The sequence below is a fragment of the Rhinolophus ferrumequinum genome, chromosome 10 (genome assembly GCF_004115265.2).
Source record: "Rhinolophus ferrumequinum isolate MPI-CBG mRhiFer1 chromosome 10, mRhiFer1_v1.p, whole genome shotgun sequence".
NCBI classification, from domain to species: Eukaryota; Metazoa; Chordata; class Mammalia; order Chiroptera; family Rhinolophidae; genus Rhinolophus; species Rhinolophus ferrumequinum.
Window position 1 is genome coordinate 22,887,248 of NC_046293.1, and position 27,625 is coordinate 22,914,872.

Sequence of the window (27,625 nt, forward strand, 5' to 3'; positions counted from 1 at the left end):
CTCAAAAGTTGAGCGATTTCCCTGGCTCCCAAAGCAGTGACCCAGCCAGCTCTCCATTCGGGTCTCCCAGTCTCCAGCTCCCTAATGATTCTTCGGATACCATTGCCTTTCACGATGACTCAGTGTTCTTACAGCATAAATTGGAGACTAAGCTCCACCTACCACCACCCATTTCCTCCTCAGCATTCAATGGTTAGCATCCAGACCCTTCCCCAGATGAAGGAAGCCACAGTGAAAAGACTACAACGCTGGGGGTTTGGAAACTGGACCTGGAACCTGTTAGTTCAGCCCTTGGGCCCCAGCCTTGTTCTGAGACTAACAGACCTGCCCCAAGGTTCTCAGAGTCTCTAAGATCAAACGCATCTACATATTTTGAAATATGCAAATCGACCTTGTTTTTCAGCATTTGGTTATGTCTAAATGCAACTGTGGAGGGCTCAGGAAACAGCTGGCTGGTGAGTGGACACAGTTCATCCGATGCATGGAAGGGAGATTACTCTCAACATTTGTAAGTCTGAACCTGAAATACGAAATGCTGGTATACATGACGAAGGGGGATAGCCTATTGAGTATTTTATTGTCTGAAGATGGAATTAATGGTAGTGCCATATCTATGTCGAACCCAGATAATAAAACTTTATGCGTTCTTCTCCATGAAATATTTTGTTTATGTCACATGGGTCTAATCTGATGTTTTTTTCTTTTTCTTCACTTCCCCACCTCCACCCTTTTCCCTGCCCTCTTTGTCTCCTGAGGCCTATTCCCTTTGGAAATGCATTAGTTACCTAGGAAACCTTAATGTCATTTTTTTTTTTTATGAGTGGAGTTTGGTGCAGCATAAAGTTAATTTATAGGGTGGTTAGGAATTCATGTCATGACTAGTGAAATAGGAGCCTTTATTATGATTTCTATATCTACCTGTGTGGTAAGAATACATACCTTCCTTCTGTCATTATGGGTAATTTCTTGGACCATAATTATGAATATGTATGCTATTTCACAAAATGAGTTGATCCACTGTTGTTCAATGTAATTCGTTTTATTGTTCAAGGTAAGCCCTAGCACATAATTAGCAATAACAACAAACCAGTAATATACTAGGCGATCTGTTAAGAGTTGAAGGACACGGTGCAATCTCCTTTTAAGTGATGAGGTGGTTCTGCCTTAGAGGCAGAGAATGAAGAAGATGAAATTTTGAAATCCTTCAATTGTGTTTTTCATGCTCTTTGAGGTCTACATTCAGAATCTATATAAATTCTAAATATGTCCAGTACTGCGTTCTGCTAATTTCTTTCTGTCTGTGTCCAAAGGGGAAAACACATACCCATGAATTTACATTAAGGAAATGCAATGTTTAGTGGCTTACAAATAACAAACAGGACATTCCAGAGTGCAGCTTCTTTCTAAGGGATGAGATCCCCCACCAGTGGGGAGGCAGTGTTTCCAGTTTAAGGACCATTAGGTTGGGAGTTAATGCTTACATTGTGTCAGGCAGTGTGCTGAGTGTTTGAAATAAATTAGTTCATTCAGTCGTCATAATCCTATGAGGTTGGCTTTGTTTCTGACAATTACAGATGGCTTCTGAGAAGTTCAGGAACCTGTCCAAAGACACACAGCTACTAGGTGAAGAAGGCAGCATGGAACCCAGGTTTGTATGACTCCAAAATCCACTTTTCCAGTGATCTGTTACTACTTTTTATTTTTCTCTTTCCCTGGGGAAAGTCACTGAGAGGCGGGAGTCTCAGTGTTCTACACTGAGCTATTACATGCAGGGTGGGGACACAGAGGCTGGTAGAATTTGATCTCTAGTCTCCCTGCTCTGTTTAGAGATCAGTGCTGATAACAGCAGAGCTGTGCTTGCTCGAGATGATACAAATTTTACGGACGACGGGGCTTGCTGAATTAACATAGACTAATCTGTGGACACTGCACCCACTTTGAAAAAAAAGAATAATGCCTCACACTGGACTCTTAAGGGCATTTGTGCGGAGTTGCTAATTGGCACCATAGCTGGCGTGATTGTTCATGCGTGTATGCAGTTAGTATGCGTGGCTGTGGTAATGGGTGGGCAGCCAGGAATCTTTTGAGTGCCAGGAGCCACGGTAGCATGCAGCCTTTCCTGACTCTTAAATTCCCAGTCCCCGTGCAAACACCTTTCACATTCCACTTAATTGTTTCAGAAACAGACTCTCGGGCTCCTTCAGCTCAAGCCCGCTGACTGGGTGATTGGGGGCAGGGGTGGATGAGGTAGGGCAAGAAAAGGAGCTGCAACCCTTCTGGCAGACTTCTCCACAGTGCCCTCCAGCAGCAGAAGAGGCAACTTGCAAAGATTTTGGGCTCAGCTAAGGTGTGGAGTATAGTTTAGCAACCTCAAAGACAGGCAAAAGAAAACAATGAGAGAGGACAAACTTTCCAGGCTAGCTATATGATCACGGAGGAGATAACCAGGCTTGTTTGTGCCGATTTGGTCACAGAGGAAAGGGTTGCTGGAGGCCATTTGGCCCAACTCTCTCATTTCCTGGGTCAACATGTCACAGTGAATTAACCATATGCTGCTGCTGCCCGACACACAGTCCACTTAACTGAAACATCAAGTAGATAAATGCTGCTTCTCAGAAGGTAAGGACATAATTCTTTCCAGCATTTCCGTGTTGTTTCGATTCAGTGTTTCAACCACAGAGTGGTGCTATTGCAAAAGATAAGGGTGGGCAGAAGGCGACCTCTAGAAATTTGCTGTAGGAGAGAGTTTTAAAGGGGCTTTCAACCACTGGATCTGGTTTCTACGGTCACGAACCACTTTCAGGAGTCACGGCCTTACACTCAGAAGCAGCAGGGAGAAAAAGAAAGTTCAGCAACCTAAAAATACAGTCAACCGAGGGACAGCCAAGGCCTTAACCACAGAAGCAACTTGGAGAGAGGCGATTGCCTAGCTAAAACAATAAAAGAACCAGTTCTGGATGACAGACGTCCATCGTCCACGCACAGCACTGTCTGTAGGGCATGAACTCACCAGCTGACTGCCCAGTTCTGTTCTTTGCTTTAGCTGTCTATGCCACTAATGTTTTTCTCTGTTTAGGAAGTCACAACGTTCAGCAATTCCAAAATGACTCTCTACTACATACAATACTCTTTTATTCTATCTTTTTTTAAAAAAATACACCTTTCTCCTCCTTTTTCTGGCCGCCCCTTTCTCTCACCTTGCCACCCTCTTGGAAGCCAAAAGGAAGACCTGGGCAGCTGTCCCTAGTCTTCCTTAGAGGGAAGAAGAGAACCTTTACCACTGAAGTAGAAGGGCAAACAGTAAGGGAAAGGGCATTGCGGCTGTTCCAGGGAGCTCGCCTGAAGAATTTCTCACAGGCAGGAAAGGGCCGGTGGCTGTCCATTTGGGAAAAAGTGAGAAAAGTGGATCTTTCACTCTGCTTCTGCCTGGTTCTCTCACTCTTGCTCTCTCCTTCCCTCAGCCCCGCCCTCTTTCTCCCCCACTACCACCCCCCCCCCCAAGGCACCACACATATTTGGCAAGATTAAGGTGTCACCTCTCATATTACAAGGCGTGTTGATTGCACGCAAAGACAGACCCACCAGCTCAGGACAAAACCCCTGCAGTTGGGAAACAATACAAAAGCTTCCTGTGATCGCCAAGGTCCTGGCAAAGTGAGGTGGCCAGTCAGTGACCGCCATCTGCAGAACAAATTCCGGTCTTAAACTCACTGCTGCCTTCTCTTCTTTTTATACTTCGGATTTTTCAAAATTAGGTTTGCCCCTTCCCTGCCCCTCCTCCCTCCCGACTGCCAGTGACCGGCGAGCTGCAGGCCGAGGAGCCCGCACATGTTTTTAACCCGTTCCTCACTGCAACAGAAGCCAACCACCTCTTTCCCTGCCATCTTTGGGTTACCACAGGACCTGCAGCTCGAGAAAAGAGACCCTAGAGCTTGGCCCATGGAGATGAAACTAGGGCCTGGATCTCCCCTTTTGAAAGGGGGCGGGGGCGGGGGGGGGGAGGTTGAGAGGAGGCAAGATCGGGAAGTGAGGGAGGGCAAAGAGGCGGGCCAGAGCCGAGGGAGAAAACCAGAACCTAACAGAGCACGCCCAATCCAACCTTCCTGGTGCTGTGTACCGGGTGGAGGGAACTCAGCAGCCTAATGTGGCCGGGAAGAGGACCTCGGTGAGGGAGGCACTGAAGGACAATCCTATTCTTCCCAGGGAGCGCGGGCGGTGCCGCCCGTGGACCACGGTGGGCGCTTCTGGCAGTTTTCGATGTGGCAGCCTCCGTCAGCCAGGATAATGATGAGGCAGGTACAATCTATTTAGTATGCAGCCCCAAGATGCCCCATCCCTTCCTACCTTCCCTCGGACCCCCGCCGCCTCTCTCTACGTGGGGTTCGACCTGATCTAATAGGCACAGTGCCGGTGCTTCTCGGTGTTTAACCAAATTTTCAAACAAATCAAAGGAATTTGGATTTTTTTTTTAAACCTGGACCCTAGCTGAAACATAGAGTGGGCTGCTTATTAGACACCTGGAATGATAGGGCAGGGAGGAGACAAGATATGTCCCCACTTCCCTCCAACCCCATTTGAGTCAAAAGGTCCTGGCGAGAGATGGGGTGAGGAGTGGCTGAGATGGCAGGGAGGAAGCGGTGGGGGCTTGGAGATGAGGTCTGCCACGCCACAACCCGGGAGCCCAGTAGGAGGGGAGCTGGAGCGCAAAATTCTGCTCTGAGGCTCTCTGGATTTCTCGTTGTCCCTTCAGTGACTTCCCCCCCCCCCCCCCCACACACACACACTTCTCTCCATGGCAAATGGACGAAAGCAAGATGACTTAACTCGGTAAATTTAGAGAGAACGATCTCAGAACAAGTGAAGGCTAATGGGAAGTTAAAATTGTCTCAAAATAAGAGATTTTGCCCCCACCCCCACCTCACGACTCAGTTCTTCGAAAACAATCTACGGGTGGGGAAGTGAGCGTCACCCCTTTCCGGGGTCTACGAAGAGGTCTGTCTGTTTCCTGCCTTTTCTGCTTCCTGCGCTGTCCCCGCATGCAGACTGGTGGGTGCTGGGCGGGTGCACAGTTGCAGGGCCGGATCCTAGTTTGGAACGAAGGGGCTTAGAAGTTGGAAGCTGGGTGAAGTGGGAGGCTCCGATCCATCCTCCTCTCCCTTCACGCTCAAGCTCACGCAAACACACACACACGCACACGCACACCCTCCCTGGGTCCCCCGACCCCAGACCCTCCCTCCCCCAATACCTCTCTGACTTGATCTCCCTCGACCGTCTGCACAGCGCCCAGGGTGCTGGTCCCCACGAGCAGCAGCGAGTTCGCTGGGGAGCGAGTGTCCTTGGGCGTGTTCGTGTTGGGGGGTGGGGGAAGGAGTGACGGGTGGGCTTGATAGGGGGTGGGGAGAGATCTGGAACTGAAAGGGTCTAAGGTTTGGAGAAGGAGTTTACACATTAGATAGACCCAAGCTGCCCGGAGAAAGGGGGCAAGAAAGGCCTTTCTGCCTAGTGAAGAAAATCTTTATTAAAAAGAAAAAGAAAATTTAAAGAAAAACAACAAATAAGACAAGCTGAAGATGTTAACATGTAAAATATAGTGAAAAGTGGACTATTTCGTTTTTTCCTGGGTCTCTAAAAGGGAAATCAAGGGGGAGACTGAAGCAGACTACTCGTTTGGATGTTTTTTGTGTTTTTCTTTAAGAAGGGCTAGGAGAAATGACCCCGTCCCCTCGCTGGCCCCCAGAACCCAGTCTGAGGGGCGCTGGGGAGCAGGCCGGCGAGTCACCGCGGGCCGGGCGCGGGGGCGGGCGGCGTGGCGCGTAAGGGGTTAAGGCGCTGAGCAGGGAGCCATCTGGCTGGGTTGGCTGGTTATAACCGCGCAGATTATGTTCACGGGACTCAGAGTTGAAGGCTCCTCTCCCTACCGAACAGCTCCGCGCGCGGCCCCGCGAGAGAGCCCGGCGCAACTAGTTTTCTCCCTTTTTTTTCTTTCTCCTTCTGTTTTTCCCCCTGCTGGGTAGTGGCGGCGGCGGGGTGGGGGAGACTTTGAATGACCGAGCTTTCGTCTACCTTTCTCTTCATGTCGACGTCCCTGGAAACAGTCACACGGATGCCATGGTTACTTCTGCCACGGTAAGGGGAGGCGGGCGCGGTGGGTAGGCAGGTTCGGGGCCGGGGGGCCTAGTGGACTTGTATTTTAGTGGAGTAACACAGGGGCTCCAAGAGCGCACCTCGCCCCACCCCCATCGCGCTGCACTACTTTCCCGGGCTTGTGCCTTCCCCGAAGTTTGTGCTGGGGATCAGCCCCGGCCGAGCGCAACCACACCTCCCCCCCACACACACAAATACACACACACACACTCACACTCACACTCCTCCCCACCTCCTCTCATCCCTCGGCTGCCCGAGAAACCACCCAATATCTGGGAAAGTGATCAGGTTTAAGGGACCTGGATTGGAAACGGGGGGCGGAGGCGAGGGGAAATGGGGACGATGGACGGGCAGGGAAAGGATTCAGCAGAACCGCCAACCCCTCCCGCTCCAGCTCCCCAACACACGCGTGTGCTCCTGCAGAGAAGGCTCCCCGCGCATCCTGTAACAAAAGGGGGTGGCAGACAGATCCGGGGCAAGGAAGGGGCGAGGTGCCGCCGCCACTGCCCGGCACGCGCCCCGCACAGGGCTCCCAGCCGCTAGGAGTTCTCCGCGTGCTTCCCCTTGCCCCGGCCGGGGCGTGGGCTGGGGGAGGGGACTCGGAGCTCAGGACCTAGAGGTTCGCTTCCCAGTTTGGGGAGTTGAGCCTCCTTGCCCGGAGCGGAGTACCTGCTTTGGAGCCCCCTGCCTCCGCGGAAAGCTTTTCCCGGAAACTGCCCCACACCCCGGGCAGGTCTTGGCCAGCGCCCACCCCACAGCTACCCCTACCCTTCGTCTCTGCGCAGATGGAGCTCCGTGCGCGGCCGGAGCATCTGCGACCCCGCCGAGGAGCTTCGGGCACCGGGGCTGGGCCATCTCTGGGGAATTCCTTGAGGTTTCTCCGAGCCAGCTCTAGGAATTCGAGGCGGAGGTGTGGGAAGGCTGGGAGACCCGGGAACCCGCGGAGCTAGGTCGGAGTTAAAAGGGCCCACAAAGGTTCAACTTGCTCCATTGTCCCAGAGCTCTACCCATACTCCTAATGAAATTTGGGGCGCTTGGGAGTTTAAAGTTCGGGAAAAGAGGGCCTGGGGCGGGGGAAGGGGACTCTGCTTGTTACTTTCGGGCGCAAGTGGGTGCGCGGCGAGGAGGAGCTGCTGCTTTGGGGGAGTTTGCTGCGTGCCTCATTTGCGCGTCAAACGCACGGAACTGAGACCCCTCCGCCGACTAGTGAGGATCCCTCTCATTGGATCCGTGGCTCGGGGAGATTCCAGGTGGAGAAAAACACGGAACCGGATCGCCTGGTCTCGACCTCTGGCGGCGGGCGGCAGGTTCAGTCTGAGCTGAGCCAGCTGCCTAGCGGCGCCTGAGCGCTGGGCTCAGCTGGAGAGCTCGGAGACTGCGCCCCGTGGACTTGTTTATGTGTGTGAAGAGCAGGGGGCGGGAGCCGGGGGACGGGGGAGGGGGGCGGAACTAAAAGGGGGTGGGTGTCACCCCTGGAGTCTGACGTTTGCAACTCAGCCGATTAGAGAAGGTGCTGGGCTACCTGCTTTTAAATAAAGAAATACCCTCTCCCAAGCTACAGAACACAGAGCAAGAAAAACATCTAAGCCCTCTGCCCTAAACGTCAGGATGGGAGACAGTGGTAACATAGAGGGAACTTTTCCGAGGGTTCTGTTTTCACCGCGCTCAGAAATCCTCCGTCAGACTCAGGCTGCCCTCCCCCCCACGCCCCCCAATTCCTCCCTGACATGTTGCACAAAGAAAGTTGAGCGGTAGAATTCAGGGGATAAAATCCAGCAGCCTCTGCCTTGGGCTCAAACACTGAGACCTGGGTACGACTTTGGAAGTGGGGACAGATGAAAAGAAAGGCTCTGTGAACAGTGTTGGAGGAAAGTAGGAAGACGGGGAGAGAGGGGTGCAGTAGGACATGTGTAGGTGAGGACAGCATTGTAGCTAGAAGTGAAAGACTGGTTCTGTGAGAACGGGGTCTGTGTTGCTATGGAGGTTAGCTCCGGACCCTTGGATGCCCCGTTCCCTCAGAAAGTCTCTGCCTGAGGGTGTGCATGGGGGCGGGGGAGGGGGGTGTGTGTGGCCAGAGAGCAGGAGCTCCCCTGTGCCCTGTGTGCAGTGGAGGTGTTTCTGAGGAGTGTGTGTGATGGGCATATGTGTGACTAGCAGGAGGTGAGAGCATGTGGGAACATAGGTGTAGCTAATGAGAAATCTGTGCCTGCGAAGGGTGTTAGAGCAGGACGAGAGGTACAGTGTGTTGCAGACAGATGGCTTGTGCGTGCCTGCACAGACACATGCAGTGGGTGTGGTGTGGGAGGGCTGCTGGGCTGTGTGTGGGAGTGAAAGGTGGACGAGTATGGAAGGCTGGGCGGCTCAGGATTACCAAAGGGATATGTGTGGAGGCGGGGAAAGATTATCTGAGGAGAGCAGGGTGCGAACTGGATGAGGATACGCTGGGAAGTTTGGCTGGGATGACATTGGAGTACACGGGGGATAGAAAAGTGTGGGCTCGGATTCTCATTGTGGAAAGACTGGTCGGGAAGGATGCTGGGTTAGTTTTTGCCTTGTCTCTCTCCCCAGCTCCCCAGAGAGCAGGGAATTGGAAAAGGCTTAGAATGAGGGATGTACATTTAAGGGGAGAAGTCCTGTGTGTTAGCACCCAGTGGGATCAGGGAAGATGTGTGCATGGGAGTGGCGTGCTGAAGGAAATGCTTTGCATACCTAGTGGCAGAAATGCATCCTATATTATGCTGTATAATGGGTTTCTTATTTAATAGAGGAATTCACTGTCAATTAATATCGATTATCAATTAAAATTTGTGGAATGACTGCCGGATGCTCAGCCCATGGCTGGGTACTGAGCCATGGAGCCGTGCCCTGGAAAAAGTTCTTTCTTGGGGCACAGCTCACTGCTGCGATTTTGTCAGGAGGAATGAAGCCAGCTTGATACTAGTTGAGGTTTCTTCAAAAACTATAATTCAGTTTCTCGAGATGTTTATGGATCTTGGGGGCCAAAGGGAAGCTGTCTTGAAAGATATCTGTGGTTTTGTAAAAAGAGGGTGTATAGATAGGGATGGCGTATAGTTCTGTATGTTGGGGAGTGAGCTAAAGCGAATCACTGTTTCTTGTGGGGGGTGTGGGCTGGGAACAGGGATGGGTGGGGTGCCACAGTCTAGGTCAGAATGAAGAGTGAGTTTGAGAGTGTGTAGTGCCTACTTATTAGCGGAAATAAGACTTGCTATCTGGACCTGGAGAAGGGTGAAGCAGTGATCAGGGAAGATGAGGGTTGGGAGTGTTTGTTAGTCTTTGATGTTTTCTGGGCCATGAGTATAAAACTAACCTGGAGTGTGTGTGCGTGTGCGTGTGTGTGCGTGTGTGTGTGTGTGTGTGTATCACACACACACACACAACAATGGGGCTGGAGTTAAGTGACTAGGAGAAACCTAGCTAGGATAATAGAAAGGGTATATATTCTGGCTCCTGTGAGGAGTTGGATGTATGTTTTTGCAGGAATTCTGTGTGTCTGAGGAAGGATGAAAATTGTCTTGGATGCTCGGGTATGCATCTTAAGTAAAAAAGATACAGATAAAAGAAGGTCTGTAGGCTTCGGGAGCCTTCGGGAAGTGAGAGGAGCACGATGTTGGTTGGGTTCATGCTCTGACAGAGCTAGTGAGGTAAGGAGATCAGAGCAGGGAGAAGGGTGTGCTTTGGCTGCACGTACTTGCTTGTCTGAACCAGGCGGCAGGGAACCGCATTTATTAGGCTCTAATCATATGAGGGCACATACTTGGGGGGACTTTTTTTGACTCGTGCCATTCTTGAATTCATGAAATTATAGCTGTACCATTTTGACGTTCAGCCTTATTTTTAGGGGAAATTCATTTATGTAAGAGAGAACTGACACAGGGTTTGACCATTCGTCAGAAGATCTGGTGGGAGATATTTCTGAGGGTGTGTGGTGGAGGGGGGAGACTGCCCAGTGAGAATGCCTTATTCTAGTCCCACGCTTCCCCTGGGGAGCAGTGTGACTTTGGGAAAGTTTTCTCATCTCTCTGATCCTCTGTTTCTTTTTCTTTTTTTTTTTCTGATCCTCTGTTTCGCTTCACCTTTTGTATAATAAAATGGCAATGTCTGTGATGCCTCAGTGAGGAGCAAAGTTCACTCTGCTTCCCCCCAACCAAAGCTTGGTGAGCTGACGTCGGAGTACAAAGCTTTCCACTGAGATGGAGTCTAATCGAATGCAGGCGCTAGCATGTATGTGAACAATTGTAAAAATGGGATCTATACCTCTTCCCCATGATGATGCAAGTTGGTGAAATAGTCTTAATGCCCTCTGCATGTCTACTGCTTACCCACTGTGCAAGTAGAACTTTATATAACTGCCTCAGTTTACTCATCCATAAAATGGAGATAGCCAAACCTAGATTATGCTTGATGGAAATCTGTGTTCATAAAAGGTCTTTGAACTATTCATAAGAAAGGTGGCCCAAACTCAATGTTATTAATTGTCAGAGACAGCTATCGTCCTATTCTGTAACAGCCGTGCAGACCACGACTCCAGAATGAATGTGAGTTTGAGAACACAGAAAATAGTAATTATCCTTGGCATATTTGAATAAAAGAGGAGCAAAGCCCAGCCATCCTGGATTACTATGAAGATCTGGTTTTCTCTACACTATGGGTCCCTGGCAGGCAACAGCCTTTAGATATGTGAAAAGGCTGCATGCAGTGCCGCAAGTGGGTACAGCCACTTTCCCGAGACAGACATGGAGGCACAGAAGGGTGAGGAAACCCACTGAAGCCTCCGAGTCCTCCCAGAAGTCAACACATGCTGTCAACTCCTGGCTCACAGTCAGACTCCCATCCTGGAGTTCAGTGGCCATAAATAGTCAGGAGCTAAGCTATTTCCATGAGGCACTAAACCAATTCTGTTGCTTTTCTTGGCGAGATTGGGCCAATTAAGTTGATTGGAAGAGGTCACTGCTGATGGGTCTCACATTCCCCAGGCAGGACAGGCCAGCAGAGTTTAATTACATAACATTTCCCATCTCTGCAATTCCACTCCCAGATGGATCACATATTCAGGCCGCTCCTCTTCCCCTCTCTTCGGGACGATTAATTGAGCAGGCGGCTTCTGCTCCAGGCTTCTCCAAACCTTTTCCTGAGCAGTTAGTCCCACCCCGACAGGAGGGAATGTAAATCCACGTGTTGGCTGAAGTGAGAGAGGGGAGTCAGGCCGGCACAGAAGGTCTTTAAAACCCACCACCCTGCTTCAAGACCTCACCAGCTGCTCTTTCACTCTTTAATGAGGCAGGCAGTTTCTGGCGGTGGGTTGAACTAATGACCGTTGCTAGGGTTTTAGATTTAGTTTTATTTAAAATTGAGTTTGTTGGAGAAGGACCAAATCTTCCACTGGAGACAAGCCTAAGCCCCATGTGGTGCTGCTGATAAGGTCTGTGGATGTACTTTGTGCATGGACAGGCGTGTGCAGAGTGAGAGGAGAGCGCGGGATGTGTGTGTGTGGGGGGGATGATGCGTGAGCACAGAGTGGCTCTGGGTGGGCAGGACGCATTTGTAGAGCTCATGCTTTGTGTGACAGGTAAATGGGGATCTGGCTCAGATCGGGCTGTCATCATAGTGCCTCTTGCGAAAGGGCCAGTTTGTGGAAAAGTTGGGAGCAGCTTCTTTCAGATCATTTTTATGTGGAGGTGGAGGATGCGTGAGCTTTTAAGTATGAGGCCATTGTGGATAGGGCCTCCACTTCTGCCTGGGCATATTTCTATTAATACCAAGGCTGGGCAAAGGAAACCTTTCAGAGGACTCACTTTAAAACCTGTGAAAGCACCTGCAGATGGCCCAAGATCTTTAAAGTATTGTTTCTGTAGTTGATCATTTTCCATAGCTCAGCCTTTCAGTCTACCTAAAAATACCAAGGGGCTGGAGAGTGCATGCACCCCCGGGTGGTCAGAATGCATCGGCTGTGTCCTGTCCTCATCTGTGCTGTGGTTCTTCTCAAGCAATCTTCACTAGGAACCACCAGAGGCTGCCTGTGCCTCTGGCATCCCCACAGGACAAACCTCTGACTATAACCGTGGTTTAGCTGGAGAAGGACAGATTTTGAAGTGAGATTGGGTGGGGGCTGTTGTGGTCGCTCACCTTTTAGCAGCATCTCAGAGGGGACATTTGTTGAGCCCCAGATCTTTTATAGATTTGGTCAGTCAGAAAGAATTGGAAAGGTTCTTGCTCACTCAAGGCCAGAGCTGTACGAGTAAATGGTAGCTTACTGATCTCAAAAGATTCCAGGCCAAGGTGGTCTTCAGCAGCATGGGGCAGCAGAAAGTCTTCAGCAGCACGGGGCAGCGGAAAGCCTGCCAATTGGGGGGGGGGGACCTAACTTGAGACTGAGCTCTGTCACTAATCAGCTGTTGTGAGACCCTGGATGTTCTCTCCAGGCCTTGATTTACCCATCTGTAAACGAAGGGCTTAAACTAGAATATCTCCAAGTCCCATTCCAAGCCTACCATCCTAGGATCCTACAGTAGCCCCACCATCCCACTCAATCAGTGCTAGTATGCCTTGCTTGAAGTGCATCTTGGCACACCCTAAATGAGCTCCCGTTTTTGTATCTTTGGGGAATGGCTGAGTCAAAGGCAAAAAGGCATGCAAAGAATTCGCCATAGTGTTTTGTTTTGGCCAAGCATGTTCGCAAAGTTGGCTTAGCCTGCACAGTGTATACAGAGTTGAAAGGGGTTGGGTTTGGCTTTCTGGTCGGCCTGATGCTAATTAGTCATCCAGCTTCCACATGAATGCCTCTTAGTGTCAGTGTTTCTGACTAAGATAAGTACCCACCTTTAAGATGATTGATGATGATGATGATAATGGTGATGGTTAATATTTGCGTACTTACTGGGTATGATTACAAATGTTGCATGGCATTATCTCAATGCCCCAAACAATCTCATTTACAGATGAGGACACTGAGGTTACATGAGGTCAAGGAATATGCTTATACTTATACAACTAGATGGTGTGCTGACTTTCTATCCTGAAGCCGGTGGCCATCCTAAGTCCATCACCTGCCAGTCAGATTCTGTTTTCTGCATTGTCTGGTGTCATCCAGATGGAAGATTTTTCGATAGTCCTCTGCAAAGTCTGTCACCCCTCAGGGTAACCTGCTCCACTGGAAGATTCATTTTTGCTTGAAAGACAAACATTGAGGCTTTCTAGCCACCTGCTGGCAAGCGTGTGTCAGATCTGTCTTAGCTCCCATTTGCATCCCCCACTTTACTTCCCATTCTGTTGACAAGGGCATCTGGCCTTCAGAATGGGGATGTTGATTTAAGCCACAATGGCCTCCTTGTAAACCTTAAAAAGATTGGAGCTGGACATCTGGTTTTGAACCACACACCTACGGGAGGTGGTAGGTCCCAGCATTGTTGAGCCCTGTGATAAGGGTTGCACAGAACCAAGTTAAAGAGAATCTGAATGGAGACCATGAGGGCTTTTCAGAATTTGGAAAGTGGCTTTCCTTGATAGGCTAAGGAATTCCCTCCATTTATACCAGGGCCAATGTGAACATAGATATTTGTGCTGAGAGGCTGGAGGCAGGGGTTGCTGCGAAGAACTGGGGCCCCCAGGCTCTGTTTGATGCAGAGCAGAGCAGCTGTAGTGCCCTCCAGCCCTGGCACATGCCTGCTGCATGCCCTTCGCTCTTGGCAGTATCAGAGGTAAGGAAGCCAGAAGGGTGCTTGGGGGTGCATGTTGCTCTCTGGGAAGGCTGTGACTGAAGGTTCTTCTTCTTTCTCCCTCCACCGATTTCCCCACCACCATTATGCGCACTCATCTTCAAGGCAATTCATGAGAAAGATGTTTTGTTGCCAAAGGTATTGCAGTGTGCAAATAAATGTGCAACACTAACCTAATGCTCACGAGGTTGTAGGTGCTCCAAAAATATGTGTTTATACTTTGTGTAGAACAACTTTTCATGTGTAATGTGTTGCTTTGCTTCTTTATAAGATAACATAGCCCTTCTATTACTATTTTTTGACGATAGCCAGCTCCTTGCAATTTACTTCCCTACCCCCACCCTGTTTCTAGGTTTAAGCCCACGGCATTTAAAAATATCTGCCCCTCTGGTTCCAAATGATCCCTTAGGGAATATGTTTCACTTTCTCAGTCTGGGATTATTTCTATCCTGTGTCTAGCAGATCTACTCTTGATGGTTCACAGGGCACGTCCCCTGCTTCCACTGAGTTCAAGAGGAAAATGCAGCTCTGGAAATCACCTGATTCCCAATAAGTGTGGTCCATGATTGGGAAGGAGCCCGGCTCCCCTGACACCCAGCTTGCTACCTCAAACAGCCTGCCACGCTTCTCTTTGCAAAGGGCTCAAACTAGCTGTGTGGCCTGCAGCAAATCACTCTTCCTTCACGGGCCTCTGTTTCTTCTTCTGGAAAAGGAAGGGCTTAGATTCACTAGAAGGTCAAATGGATCTTGCCAGTTGTGACAGCTCACATTCTGTGATCCTGCTGGTCCTTAAGCCTTACTGTGGCCCAGGCCTGGGCCTTCCAGGTATCCCTGCTGGACTGGAGGACTTATAGGCACAAATGTGGAAGGGAGGAGGAGGAAGAAATTAAGTTATGTGGTGCCAGCTAACTTATTGAGCATATGGATGAGTGCGTGTTTACAACGTGCTGAAGAAGCAAGCTTGCCAGATTTGTGGCATATCTTGGATTGGAAGTTAGGAGCATAGGGAGAGATTTGTGTGAGATAAAATTGTCTGTGGGTAGCTGAATTCAGTAAGCTAAATCAGAAAGATCCCAAACTAAGAGCATGGAGTCCAGACTCTACTGCTAACTCTACCAGAGACTGTGCATTTAGGGGAGTCCCTGAACTACACCAGGTTTCACTTCCCTTGTGTATTAAGGGAGAGAGTGATGGGCTACTGGCTTTGGTGATCCCTAAAGTCTTTCCTGCCTCATCATTTTTACGGTGCGAATTTGGGATTAGTAGAAAAACCTGGATGGATGGCTCCATAAGAGGATATGACTTCAATGTAGAGGGAAATGTCCCTTGCAGAACGATATGAGTGACAGGAATATACGTCTGTTCTTGAATTTGAGACACCTTGGAGGATGTGTTCTGTGTGCACTTTGTGTTTAGAATGCTTTCCCCTCCATCTCCACCAAGGGTATGGGCCTCATGCTTCACATCTTTGCTTCACCATTACCTTCTCTGGGAAGCCCCCCTGCCTTCCCCAGAGAGCCTGGGGCTCCTTCCCCAGCTTCCCTGTGTGATACCACTTAGCAGGGACAGTTTTATTTGCATTTCTATCTTCTCAATGGAACATGAGCTCTGCGGAGAAAGGGGATCTCGTCTCTTCCTGTCCCTCAGCACCTTGATCAGTGTCTGCCACAGAAATGTGTTGGGTGAATGAATGCATGACAGACAGGCCATAGTGAGTCCAGACTGTGCAGGGGTAAGAGTCCGGGCTCAGAGAGGTGATGCACTTGCCAAGGGTCCAGAGCCATGCTCTCTGTCCCAGGCCTGAGGTCATGAAGCTCACGGCCTGCTCTCCAGGAAAGGCTGCTCTTTGTCTCTTTAGAGACCCCTCACCCCCATGTCTTACTCTGCTTAGCTCTTCTGCAAATTTGGGGTTTTGGTCACAGGGGAATTGGGTGTCATTGCACGTGAAATAGGGCAATTTATGTGCAGGCATTCGGAAAGCACATGTTTGAGGATTATTCAGTAAGCATCCTGTTGAAACCTGCTAAGTCTCAGGCCCTCTGCTAGATGTTGGAGAAGAGGTGAGGTGAATGCTGCAGCGCTGATTTGGAAGGTCTAGGAGCTGGTGAGGGAGACCGGCTGGGTTCCATCATTGTGCTTCTGGAGGGCCAGTGTGAGCATGGAAGGGCAAATGCAGGGGTCCCAACTGAAGTGAGTATTGTTTTTTAGTGTGAATGACGATGGAGGATCCTCTGGTCAACAGCAAGCTGAAGGGTCTGTGTCCAGTCTTCATTTCAGCAGGACAGTGGTTTTCTGGTCCCTGCATTCCCAATGGCAGACCAAGTCTCTGAGCATCTCAGAATCCATTGTGAGGTGTGCCCTTGATTCTTCGTGGGGAGAGCTTGGGGAAGGTGCTGGGGCTTGGATGTGTAGGTGTGTGTGCTCACAGGTATGCTTGTCAGAAGTCTCCTGCTCATGGCTGCGGTCTGCGGAGACAGGCACGTCTGTCTGTGGCACTAAGCTCTCACTGCTGCCTCAGTGCACAGTGTATTGTCTCTGTGACCATTTCTGACACAGAGACAGACTGCCATCTACTGTCCACTTCTGTCCTCTGAGTCCCTCCTGCTTAGTGAGCTCCATGGCATTTTTTTTTTTCACATCCTGTTTTTAATTGGTTCAGATACCAGGAAAAATAGAATAGACATCAGGTCCTTATTTAGTAATTTCTTTGGAATTTAGGAGGGAGCCTTTCAAAAACAACACATCTGTTAGATGTTTTCCTTATCTGCTTAACAAAAGTGTCATTTTAAGGGGGCCTCATGTCTTTCCTGATCCTCCTGAACCGCCGTGCTAAGCACCACGTGGAATACCACGAGGTGAAAGGCATGGACCTACTCCCATGAGCCTTGCACTCTAGTTGGGAGTTCAGGACAGACTTGTGGAGAAATAGACAATAGGGTGGGGCAGGATGTGTCCGGTAAGTGGCACATGAGTGGCAGGGACCACAGAGGCTCTGGCAGTTTGGAGGAAGGGGGAGTCCTGGCAGGTTGGGTGGTTGGGAAAGACAAGTGTGGGCAGCTTGACCCAGGTCTGCTCTTAGCAACCCCAGGGTTCCGCGAGAGCCTCCGGAGAGAGCTGGATGACATCGCGAAGGGGCTCCACTGGGAGTTCCGAGACCTAGGCGGCCTGAGGTCTACCAACCCCTTCCTCCCCCCACCCCCACCCCCGTCCCTGTGACCCAAGGCTGTGGGTCTTGCTGTCTGAGGGTCCTCCATCCCTGATGCTGCATTGGGTGCCACACTTACACGCCATAGGAGGTGGCTCCTGGTTCCAGCTTGTCAAAGAGCAATAGTGCCAGAGTCCCACTAGGGTCCCATTGCAGGGAGGGGCACCTCAAGGTGTGGTCCTGTCCTGACAACTCCACACACAGTGGGAGAGAGAGGCTTTCCCCAGAGGAATCTCAGGTGCTATACAAATACCAGGGGGTGAATGGCTTCGGGAGGTGTCGGCCATGCTGCTTCTCTCTATACATCACCTGGCCCTTCTCTCCAAAAACTGTCTGCATAGTACTTCAGTCAAAGATGGCACCCCAAAAAGAAATTGCAGTGGTATTTTAGCTGGTCATAGCTCAAGTGTAAGATTCTTTCATGTTAGAATACATTTTACCATTCCTTTATGGAGTTTTTTTTGTTTGTTTGTTTTTTTATAACTGTGAGACTTTTTGATGGTTGTGGACGAAAATGGGAAAAAGTTTTAATCACTCATTCTCATACTTTTATCTCTCTCTCTCTCTCTTTCTTAGTATTTAAATTATCACCAAGGAAATCTTCGGTGTGTATATTTGATGTTCTTCTGTGTGTGTGTGTGTGTGTGTGTGTGTGTGTGTGTGTGTGTAGGGGGAGGGGAGGAGGGGGAGGGAGGGAGAGAGAGAGGTTGGGAGAACAAGAGAGAAAGATACTTTAGATTGTGGTCTATTAGCAAGTCTAGGAAATCAAGTTGAACTTGGTTTGGGTTACTGGCGGAGAGACCTCAGCTTGTCACTCTAATTCCCTTGTACTTTTGGCTCTTTATGCATCAGCACTATATCTTTCCAGTCCTGCATTCACTGTTTACATCTCCTTTTAGGGTTGCTGTATAAAATTACTGTCTGTCTGCCACAAGTCTCCTGAATTCTTTAAGGGACCACTTGACAGAGGCACAGTCAAGGAGAGAGCCATTAGGGGAGGTCCAATTTTAGACAAAGAGAGAAAAGAAAATGTCAGGGGGTTGGAGAAGGATTCCAGTGGTTTTCTTTAATGTGCTTTCCTGTGGCACAATGATATCTGTGACTCTTGTCCAAAGAGATACAGTGAGCAAGGGCTGGGAGAGAGACAGAAAGGGAAGTTCTTCGAAGAAAAGCAGCGTGGAGGGAGAGCACCAGTTCTGAGCAAAGTCCGCGGAGCCACACACCCTTAGGAAAGACTTGGGAGGTTTGCTGAGGGCCTGTCAGGTGATCTGTGAAAATAGGAAGAGACGGGGAGAAGAATGCTCCAGGTGGGGAAACAGGTGGAAAGAGGACATGAGGTGAGAAAAACAGGTGCTAACAGACCTGAAAGAAGTCCAGGTGGGTGGTGCACAGGGGCCATCGTGGGGTGAGGGGGGGTAGTAGGCAGGAGCCAACGGGGGCTTATTGTTTACCCCCTGAGTGACGGGGCACCATTGGAGACTTAGAATTGGCATGGGGGAGGGCACAATCAGGCTTATGTTTTAAAAATGATCGCCCTGGCTGCAGTGCGGAAGGTGCCTCTTAATAGTTTGTCATTGAAAGCATGACTGGTGGTTGGATTGATGGGAAAATGAATAACTGAGTGAACAAAAGAATAAAATGTAGAAGGGGAGTATCAAGCCTGATTTTACCTCTGGTTACTCTGACCAGTGCTGGCTCCCAAGGCGATTAAACCAGCCTGGGAGGGTGGAGGGAGGTCGACACATGAATTATTAGCTGTAGATATGAGGAAACGGGGACTAGAATAGTAGCTCTTAGTGCTGAGAGTTTAGGGTGGTTGGTAGTGGGGGGCTCGCCCAACCTTTTTCCTTCGATGCATTTCCATTCTAATTTGATTTAATTCAGGATCAAAAAAGAAGAGAACTCCTGGAGTTGCCCCCCAGGAAACCTGAAACTGTGACAGTGACCTGCATCAGAGGGGGCTGCTTGCACTGCAGACCTTTTCATAGGCTCAAAGTGGGATCTGGACGGATGTTCAGGCTTCTGGGACACCTGAGGGGGACCCAGATTCCTGGACATCAGAGGCACCTGTAAATGATTCTCGTGTGTGTGTGCGCGCGTGTGTCTGAGTTTGAAAATCTCCAAAAAATTGCCAAATTCCACAGAATTTCTTTTGACAGAAATGGATCTATGTAGACAGTTACTTGCAAGGTTGCATTGCTCAGCATACACAAGGACAGTGTGTGTGACAGTGACCCAGACAGACACCTGACAACTTGGGATGTGGGAACATAAGAACTACCCTTGGTAAAGCCAAAGGGAGCCAAAGAGAACCTCTGGTGCCATTGCAAATGTGCTTGCTCAGCCGTGACTCTCCCATGTTCTGACTGTTCCAATCTCACCTTGCACTTTCACATATTTTGGCCAATTAAAGTTGAATGTGTAGGCCTGGGACACAAGAACATAAAAATGTTAAAGCTCATCATGTGATTCCGACGTGCAACCACTAGCTTACAAGTATGACTGCTGCGCCCCACCCCTGCCCTCTGCAGCTTTGCTGTGACATCTGCCCCATTCTCACCCTGGGTGTGTTTGTGAGGACACCCCACTTAGTTAAGGGTGTTTGGCTCATTTGAGCTGAGGTCTCCTATTCCCTACCCGTCTAGGATTTGCCTCCTCTAGGAGGACAGATCACAGGTGCTCAGCAGATTCTGATTGCTGACCCTCATCTACTAGAGGGGTATTGAGGGTGAAGGGTAGGGAGAGGGACATAGAACAGTACTACCAGGGCATTAAGGTTGTGCAGGTACTTTTATATATGTCATCTCAGTAGTTCCCGCAGAGGCAGGTATTATACCAGGCTGGAGGGCACGGTTTCCACAAGGCATTCAGAATGTAAGATGCTTTGTGGTCTCTGAATGATCAATTTTCCTGCACTGGTTCTCCCTGGGAATATGCATTCCAGTCAGAGCCGCTCCTCTAGGTTTAGCTATGGACCAGGGCTGCTGCTGTTTGGCACCAGTGGTTCAATGGGAGAGTGAGCACCTCCCTTCCCTCTCAGTTCTGTGGAATCCAACCCAAGCACCAGCCTTGGGATGGTGCTTCCAAGAGGCCCAGCCTAAGGCCATGCTTTAACCAAAGGACCTCCAGGTTGAGAAAGCAGTTGTTCTCCTCCTGTTTATTTTCCTGTTGGAAATCAGGGCTTGCAGGAGGGCTGGGGAATGGAAGGTCAAAGAAGGAAGCTAAGCATCAAGGTCTGAAAACATGAATAAGGTCTGAAAACGTTATGTTTCCAACCACATATTCCTGGATTGTAAAGTGGACCATGTGGAATCATTGCAATCCCTGGGTTTCTCATTTACAAAACGATATTACTGTGTGTGCTGTCAGGCCGGCTGGGGCCGGATGTCGCACATCCATTGCTAAGTGCGTGCTTCTGTAAGCATTTGGGATTTGGGATTCTCCAGACTGCTGAGTGGCCTACGTGTAGAAGGGTGGAGTGAGCCACGCTGACCAGATGTGAGGACGTGGTCTGCAGCAGTGGGCATTGAGATGGGGACAGGCCTCATTCTGCACCAGGAACTTCGAGAGGATTGCACATCACAGACAGAGACAAGCCCTGCAAAGAGCAGTGGGAGCAAAACACCAGGGCTCCCGCTGCTCTGTCTGTATAGCACGTGGATGGAACTGAAGTCGTTCTTGGCCAGATGTGTCTGCCACTACCATCCCCCGCTTCCCGATTTCCCCTTCCCCACACCAAGTACAGTCACCTTCAGCCGTGGCTTTTTTTTTTTAATCAAGAGACAGTAATGTTTTAAGGAGGCGTGTAGAGAGATGAGCTAAAGAATTTACATCTGGACTCTAGGCAATTTGTTTTGTCTAATGGAGAACCTGTTCATAAAGGACCATATAGAAAGTCGCCTATAGTATTGAAGAATATTAGATACATTGACGGTAAGAGGAATTAAGAGCGGTCCTCCAATAACCCCCCTCCAGGATTATGCACAGGAGTTGAAGGAGAAAGTGCTCCTCGGGCTATTTCTGCCTTAGAGCTAATGGTGAAGGAATGTAAACCTCATTAGAGTGAACGAAACTGGGAACTAACAGTTAAGCAAGAGGACCCACGTTGTATTTCTATTGCTGTCTATCACTAAGAGTCACAACCTCTGGGAGCCTTTGTTCCTCTTTTGTAAACTGGGATAATAAACCCTACCTCCTCACCATCATTCAGGGGGAGTTTCAGAAGAGATCATGCATGGGGAAGTGTTTTACAAGCTGTAAATTATTTTACAAATACATGTTCTGGTTTAAACTGGTATAAACAGTTTGGTTCAAACAATACTAATAGCTAGCACATTGTTCTGTTTGGAAGGTGGCTGTCCTCCGAGTCAGGCTGGGAACACGTTCCTTTAACAAGACACTGCAGCAGCCCGCTGCTCTGGCCACACTGAGAGGCTGGGAGATAGCCGCCTTCAGGTGGCACCATAAGAAATATTACAGCTGTGGCTTGGAAGAATTAAAGTATTCCTTTCTGATGATGTCATCTGGGGTATAAGCTCAGGGTAGTGGCATTTGTGAGGGGTGGCTTGTGGGACAGAGGGTTGAGAGTGGACGTGCCTGGGGCAATCAAAATGTTGTCCAGGAAAGTTGAGTGTATTTCAGTATGTGTCACCCATCCCTTCTGCAAGGCTGGTCACCGAGTTTGTCTCCATCTCCTTAGTCTTGGTATATGCTCTGCACAGTTATATATTTGTATCTACAAAACGGACTTTCCCTTCCATCACCATCGTGGGTCTAGTTGCAGATCTCATGGATGACTTCCCCTACTGCAGTGGCCCCCGCCTTTTTGGTTTGTTTTCTTATCATTATGGAATTCCCTTTGAAACATCCCGATTCACATTTTGTGAAAGCATTGCCATATATCTTTGAGATCATGAAATATTCAGAGTCCTTTTCCGATTGCTGTTTTAACAGCTTCCTTGTGTTTGAGTTTTTCTGGTAGTAGTAGAGTTTGACGTGTCTTTTCATTGTGTTGGCTTTCCTCATACGGGTAGTTGGTTATTCTTATTGCCGTGTTATCTTCTGTGGCAGATTCTCCTAGATTCCTGGCATGTGGCTTCTGTGCTTGGAGTCAGCTTCTTAAATTGTCTGTGATTTCTTGAATGTTTACTTTCTTTTAAGGATTCCTTCCAGTTTCTGGCCTCTGAAAGTCTCCCATCTTGCGTTCAAACCTAGGCACTAGTTATAAATCTATGTTTAATGTATTTCTGTTACATATGTGGATTTGATACAGGAGGAGGACGATTGCAGGGGTACTCGGTCTGCCATCTTGAAATGGGAATCCCTTCAAAGTTCTTAAGAATGCTTTGGTCCAGTGAGACGTTTAAGCAGATGGCTACAGTGGAGATAATGGTGATAAAAGCTAGGTTACTAAGCACTGTGCCTGCCTCCTAGCAGGGGCTTGTTTTTGGTAGATAAAATTGTTTTTGTTATCTGAATATTATTGTGATGAACAAGAGAGTATGGACCTCGTTTGAAATCCCATCTCCACCTCCTCTTGGCTACGAGACTGTCACAATATCTCAAAGATACAGTTTCCTGAAGTGTAAAAGGATGCCATTATAGTGTTAGAAGGACTAAATAAGGTATAGTATGTATCTCTCTGTGTCTGGAACATGTCAAGATTCAATAAACGTTAGCCACTGCTATCGCGATATTACTATTTTGCATGTAATTAACCCCAAAGGGAGGAGGGAACCAGATACAGTGCCATAGTAGGGAATCCAAGGGCAGGAATTGCAACCAGGCTTCATGAGAGACTAACCAAGGAGACGGGAGGCCATTCTGTCTGCAGGACCACTGGCTCTTCTCTCCGTGCGTTGGTGTCTCACTCGCCCTCTCTCTCATTCTAGACCTACCGTAAGCTGACTATCCCCGGGCCCTAGTTCCCAGTTCTGTAGAGAGAGATTCTGATTGGCCCCAGCTTGAGTCAGAGGTTGGCACCAGTTCATTAGCTGTGGACCAGAGAGCAGGGGCGTGTCCTGCGGGACACAAATAACTTCAGAGGCCCAAACTTTCCACGAAGGTGCGCTGTTCTCAGAGTGCAGGCCTGTGGACTGAGGACCTCTCCCCCAGTTACCCCTCACATCCCTACGTCACGTCTGAAGTGAGACGCTGTGGGAACACATGAGCATCCCCAGGTGAGTGTAGATAGGGGCAGTGTGAAGGGGGCCGGTCTCTTCTGAGCTAAATTGTGGGGCAGAGCCTCTCCCACCAGGGAGGAGAGCAGCAATCAACAAAATGCAGACTAATATGGGTGACAAATAAGTGGACCACGTGGCACCCCCAGTTAGGAAAGGACAGGTTGGTTGATGTGTCCCCCTGCAAGACTCTTGTTCTCACGTTTAGGACCATGCCTGGTCTTTATCTTTGGGTAACGATTCAATCAGGACTTTTACTGGGAGTAGACAGACGTGAATGGATTCTGCATGTAGTGTAGGGAGGCTTGGCGAGGTTTGTAGGGCGGCCCCTCCTACCTCCCTTACGCGTGCTGGTGGCCCTTGGAGCTGAACGCGCCTTCCGGCTGGCTGTCAGTCCATTTATCAGCTCCTTTTCCCAAGTACAAATCTTAGGCTTTTCTCTACAAAGCTCTCCCTGAGTTCTGCCTTTTCAGTTCAAAAGTGCTGATTCTCAGTGTACATACGCAGGTCCCAATTTGTGTGGGCTTTTTCCTTTTAATTCCCTGCATTTATCAAGCTGAATACAACAGTCAGCAAGGAAGGCCTTGGACATAGCCAGAATGCCAGAGATTCAGATCCTTAAATCCTGGGCAGTTAGATAACCAGTCTGTGATCCAGGACGAGGGCTTTTAATGGGACACTTTTTTAAATGATTTGTTCAGGATTTGTTCACTTATTTCTTTGCACGTGTGATCATGACACCGGGTGTCACACTCTGCTAGGTCCTCTATGTGTACATTCCCAGTCCCCATAGCAACTCAGCAAGACAGACTAACTTCCCCTACATGACAAATGTGGAAACTGAGGCTCAGAGGTGGTAAGCAGCTTGCCCAGCAGGGCCTGGATCACAAGCTAGATCTCCCATTTGCTGCCCGTCATGCTCATCTCTTCGGTCCAGCTTCCATTCATCCCTGCTTTAAATAAAGCCACACACCTTTCTATAAGAAATACACAATGCCATTACTGAAGTTCTTCTTATTTGGAACCTTTTATCGAATTGTCAGATTAATTTTTAGGTTAACCTCAAAAAGTTTCAAGCCATCCCCTTGCTTTTCATTCTCCTCTTTGTTTACTACATTAGATTTTGGTTGATGAACAATTTTGTTGCTTATGGAAGAAAAGAGAGAATACACCCAATGCCACCTAACGTTTGTACATTTGGAGAAACAAGGCGTGGTGGAAGACTCCATCACACGCCAAGTACAGTGACGCTCCTCGAACATGACTTGCTTATCCCTCTGTGACACACTCTGCCTGCCTCACATTTTATGCTAGAGTGTCCCCCTGACTCCATGGGGTTTCATGCAGTTGTACTTTTATTCATGTTATTCCCAAAGCTCAGGACCTCTTTGCTGACTTTGTTTACCTGGCTGACTATTACAGGTGCTCATATAGGAAACCTTCCCTGAAGCCCCAAACATCCCTGGTTTACCATTACTGCATTACATATCATGGGAAGCCAGGGTTGCCCCATGCTCCCCACCAAATGTCTTGGGAAGCCATAGTTCCCTCCTCTTCAAGTATGATGGAAAGCCACTGGAGGGTTTGGAGCAGGGAATAATGTCAGCTGCTTGACGTTTTTTCAAAGATCGCTCTGCCTGTTTGGAGGCGGGGTGGGCACAGGCTGTGGAGGCAGTGAGACAAATCAGGTGCCAGTACAGTGGGCAAGAGAGAGTGGTACCTGGACTCACGTGGTCACAAGGGACACATGAAGGAGCCAGAAGGTTGGGGATCTGTTGTGGAAGTAAGGCTGAAAGGACTTGCTGATGGACGAGCGGTAGAGTGTAAGAGAAAGAAAGCTGTGATGATGAAGGAGCAATCACAGGCCCAGAAGGAAGAGACACCTTTGTTCTTGGGAGATCCCTGAGCCCCACCCCCAAGAGAGCTTACTCCCCATGCCTGAGCACTGTGTGTGTGTCATTACCAGGAACACAAAAAGAAAGAAAGAAAGAGAATGTTCAGTATGCTTCATTTAGCTACTCTGAAAAACTGAACTCTGCTCGCTGACCTAATGGGCATAAATTCTGGTTCTAAAAAAGCCGTTCATTCAGCAACTAGCTCCTGAGTGCCTGATATGGTAAGGTATTGTGCCTGTGCTGGTGGGGAGTACAAAATGCGTGGTTCCTCACCTCTGAGAACTTGGAGTAGATCTAAGGCAATAAGACATCCGCAAGTAAATAAAACTTGCGATAGAAATGACAGGGCCATGGGAATGTTACACACAGAGAGCAGTGAAGTCCCAAAGACTTCTGGTGGGTGATTGAGGAGACCCTTGGGGGAGGCAAGAGAATTTTATTGAGTAGGTTGGCATAGCACAGACCGAGGCACAGAGGCAGGAAAAGGCATGGAGTGCTTGGGGCTTGGACAGACTTTTCTACATTGCTCCTAAGATCACCTGAGAAACTATATGTTTGACTTGTTTTTAAAAACGTATTGTCTCTTTCTCTCTAGTGTTAGTAAATTTCATGGGGCCAGGACTTTTTTGTATTCCTGCTGCACTTTTGTACCTCCAGGACCTGGAATACTAGTACAAGGCACATGGTAGTCGCTCAGTAAATATTTGTGGAATGACCATACAGCATGCCCAAGGTCAAATGCCTAGGGGCTGCTGGCACCAAGCTTGGAATCATGGTCATTTTGATTTCAGAGTTGGTGTTCTGGACCCTTACCTCACACCACCTTCTTGTTTATTTATAAATAATTTCCCTTCTGCCACTCGACCCTTCTTTCCAGTGCCTTTCATCCTCTCCTGTAATTGAATAAATAGCACAGCTGTCATTTACTAAATGCAATGACAGGAGCCCTCCAGATGGTATCCTCGTCCCCGCCTGCCTCCTGAACACGATCCTTTGTTGATTCTCCATTAAATCAGCAGGTATAGTTCACATATATATGGTTCTTTGATCTCATCAGAAACACAAAACATTTGTCTCTTTAATTCAAGAATTTTGGCTTTTCCTCGATTAACATTAGGGCCAAAGAAGTACCATAGAGCAGACGGGAAGTGCTTAAAGATCTTGTACCTGTTCAATGGAAAGTGGATGAGACCGACAGCTAAAGATGACAGCTAATGCTTTGGGGGTCCTTCTACAAGTAGTTGTAACATACAACGTTGTTTTCTGATTATGAAATCAATACTGTTCTAATGCATGTTCATTTTAGAGAATTAGGAAAATATTAGAAACACTAAAGAGGAAGACAATTACCAGGAATTCCATCAACATTTTAGTATATAGCCCTGGAAGTTCTTTTTCTGCGTGTGTGTGTTCATGTACATGCATGTTTCTGTGTCGCTGTGTGTTTCCTTTTTTATAAGGGAGCTCATTATACTTTGTAAACAATTTTTAATTGGCGTTTTCCTCTTAATATTGCATTGCATGTATTTTCCCATGTCTTTAAGTGTTTTTGTGTGAGAGGATACAGTGTATTCATTCCATCTGCATACTTTAACTATTTCATTACTGTGGCACATTTTCACTGTGGCCACTGTTTTTCTACTGCAGATAACCATCCTTTCATATGCATTTTTATACACATATCTGGTTATTTTCTTAGAACAGATTTCTAGACATTACTTGTCTGGGCTTAAAGGTGTTAACATGTTGAAGAAAGGCAGTGATTTTTGAGAGGTTTATCAGCTACGAGTGGGGAATCTGAGTTGACAGTTATCACAGGACAGCAGAAGGGCTCATGGGCCAGCTCCAGTGTCCCTACATTCCCGACACCCTCCAGCATGCAGGCCCAGTGAAGAACACTGTGGATTATGAGAAAGACTGTCACCTCCCCTTTGTGCCATTAGCTTGGTGTTCCAGGCCTATGTGATTCCTTGATCTAATTTTTGGATCGCTCTGCTCCTGTCTTCTCCCCCACCCCACCTCCAGCCAATCAGCTTGTGCACATTTCATAGTGCAGTGGAAAGAAAAGAACTTGGGTCCCAGAGCCAGGCCAGCTTGTCTTTGACTCCCAGCTGCATCATTACTAATGTGGTGACCTTGACTAAGTTACTTTACACATTTATCATCCTCAATTTCTTCATCAGTAAAATGGGGACAATAATCTAACTACCTCATTGGATTGTGCAAGGATTAAAAGGTTGAATTAATATAGAATGCTTAAAACACTACCTGGCCCATAGGAAGCATTTAATAAATGGCAGTTTATTAAATGAATTTTAAGATAGACAAATAAATAAGAGATTATTATTATTAATATCTATATTTATATTATTTTGACCTCTAAAGTCTTTTGCAAGTGTGTTAGCATTACAGTGTGTATGTGACTTGCTGACAAGACTTTTCCTGGAGTCCTCGATACCAGCTCTCTCC

General features: G+C 48.4%; 1 protein-coding gene across 2 annotated transcripts in view; it reads left to right on the forward strand.

The window, feature by feature from the left end:
• The first annotated feature begins 419 nt into the window (after positions 1 to 419).
• Positions 420 to 27,625, forward strand: part of NTF3 (neurotrophin 3) — a 70,257-nt gene continuing 43,051 nt past the window's right edge. Inside the window, exons 1-2 of one of the 2 annotated variants that reach the window (XM_033117529.1) lie at positions 420 to 455; positions 1,575 to 1,648. Coding sequence is in view for 1 of the 2 variants with exons in the window: in XM_033117528.1 (XP_032973419.1) it covers positions 6,109 to 6,126 (18 nt within the window). In the remaining variant the exon portion in view is untranslated. Of the gene's footprint in view, positions 456 to 1,574; positions 1,649 to 5,890; positions 6,127 to 27,625 lie in introns of those variants that run through there. The other variant, XM_033117528.1, reaches the window with a different exon arrangement.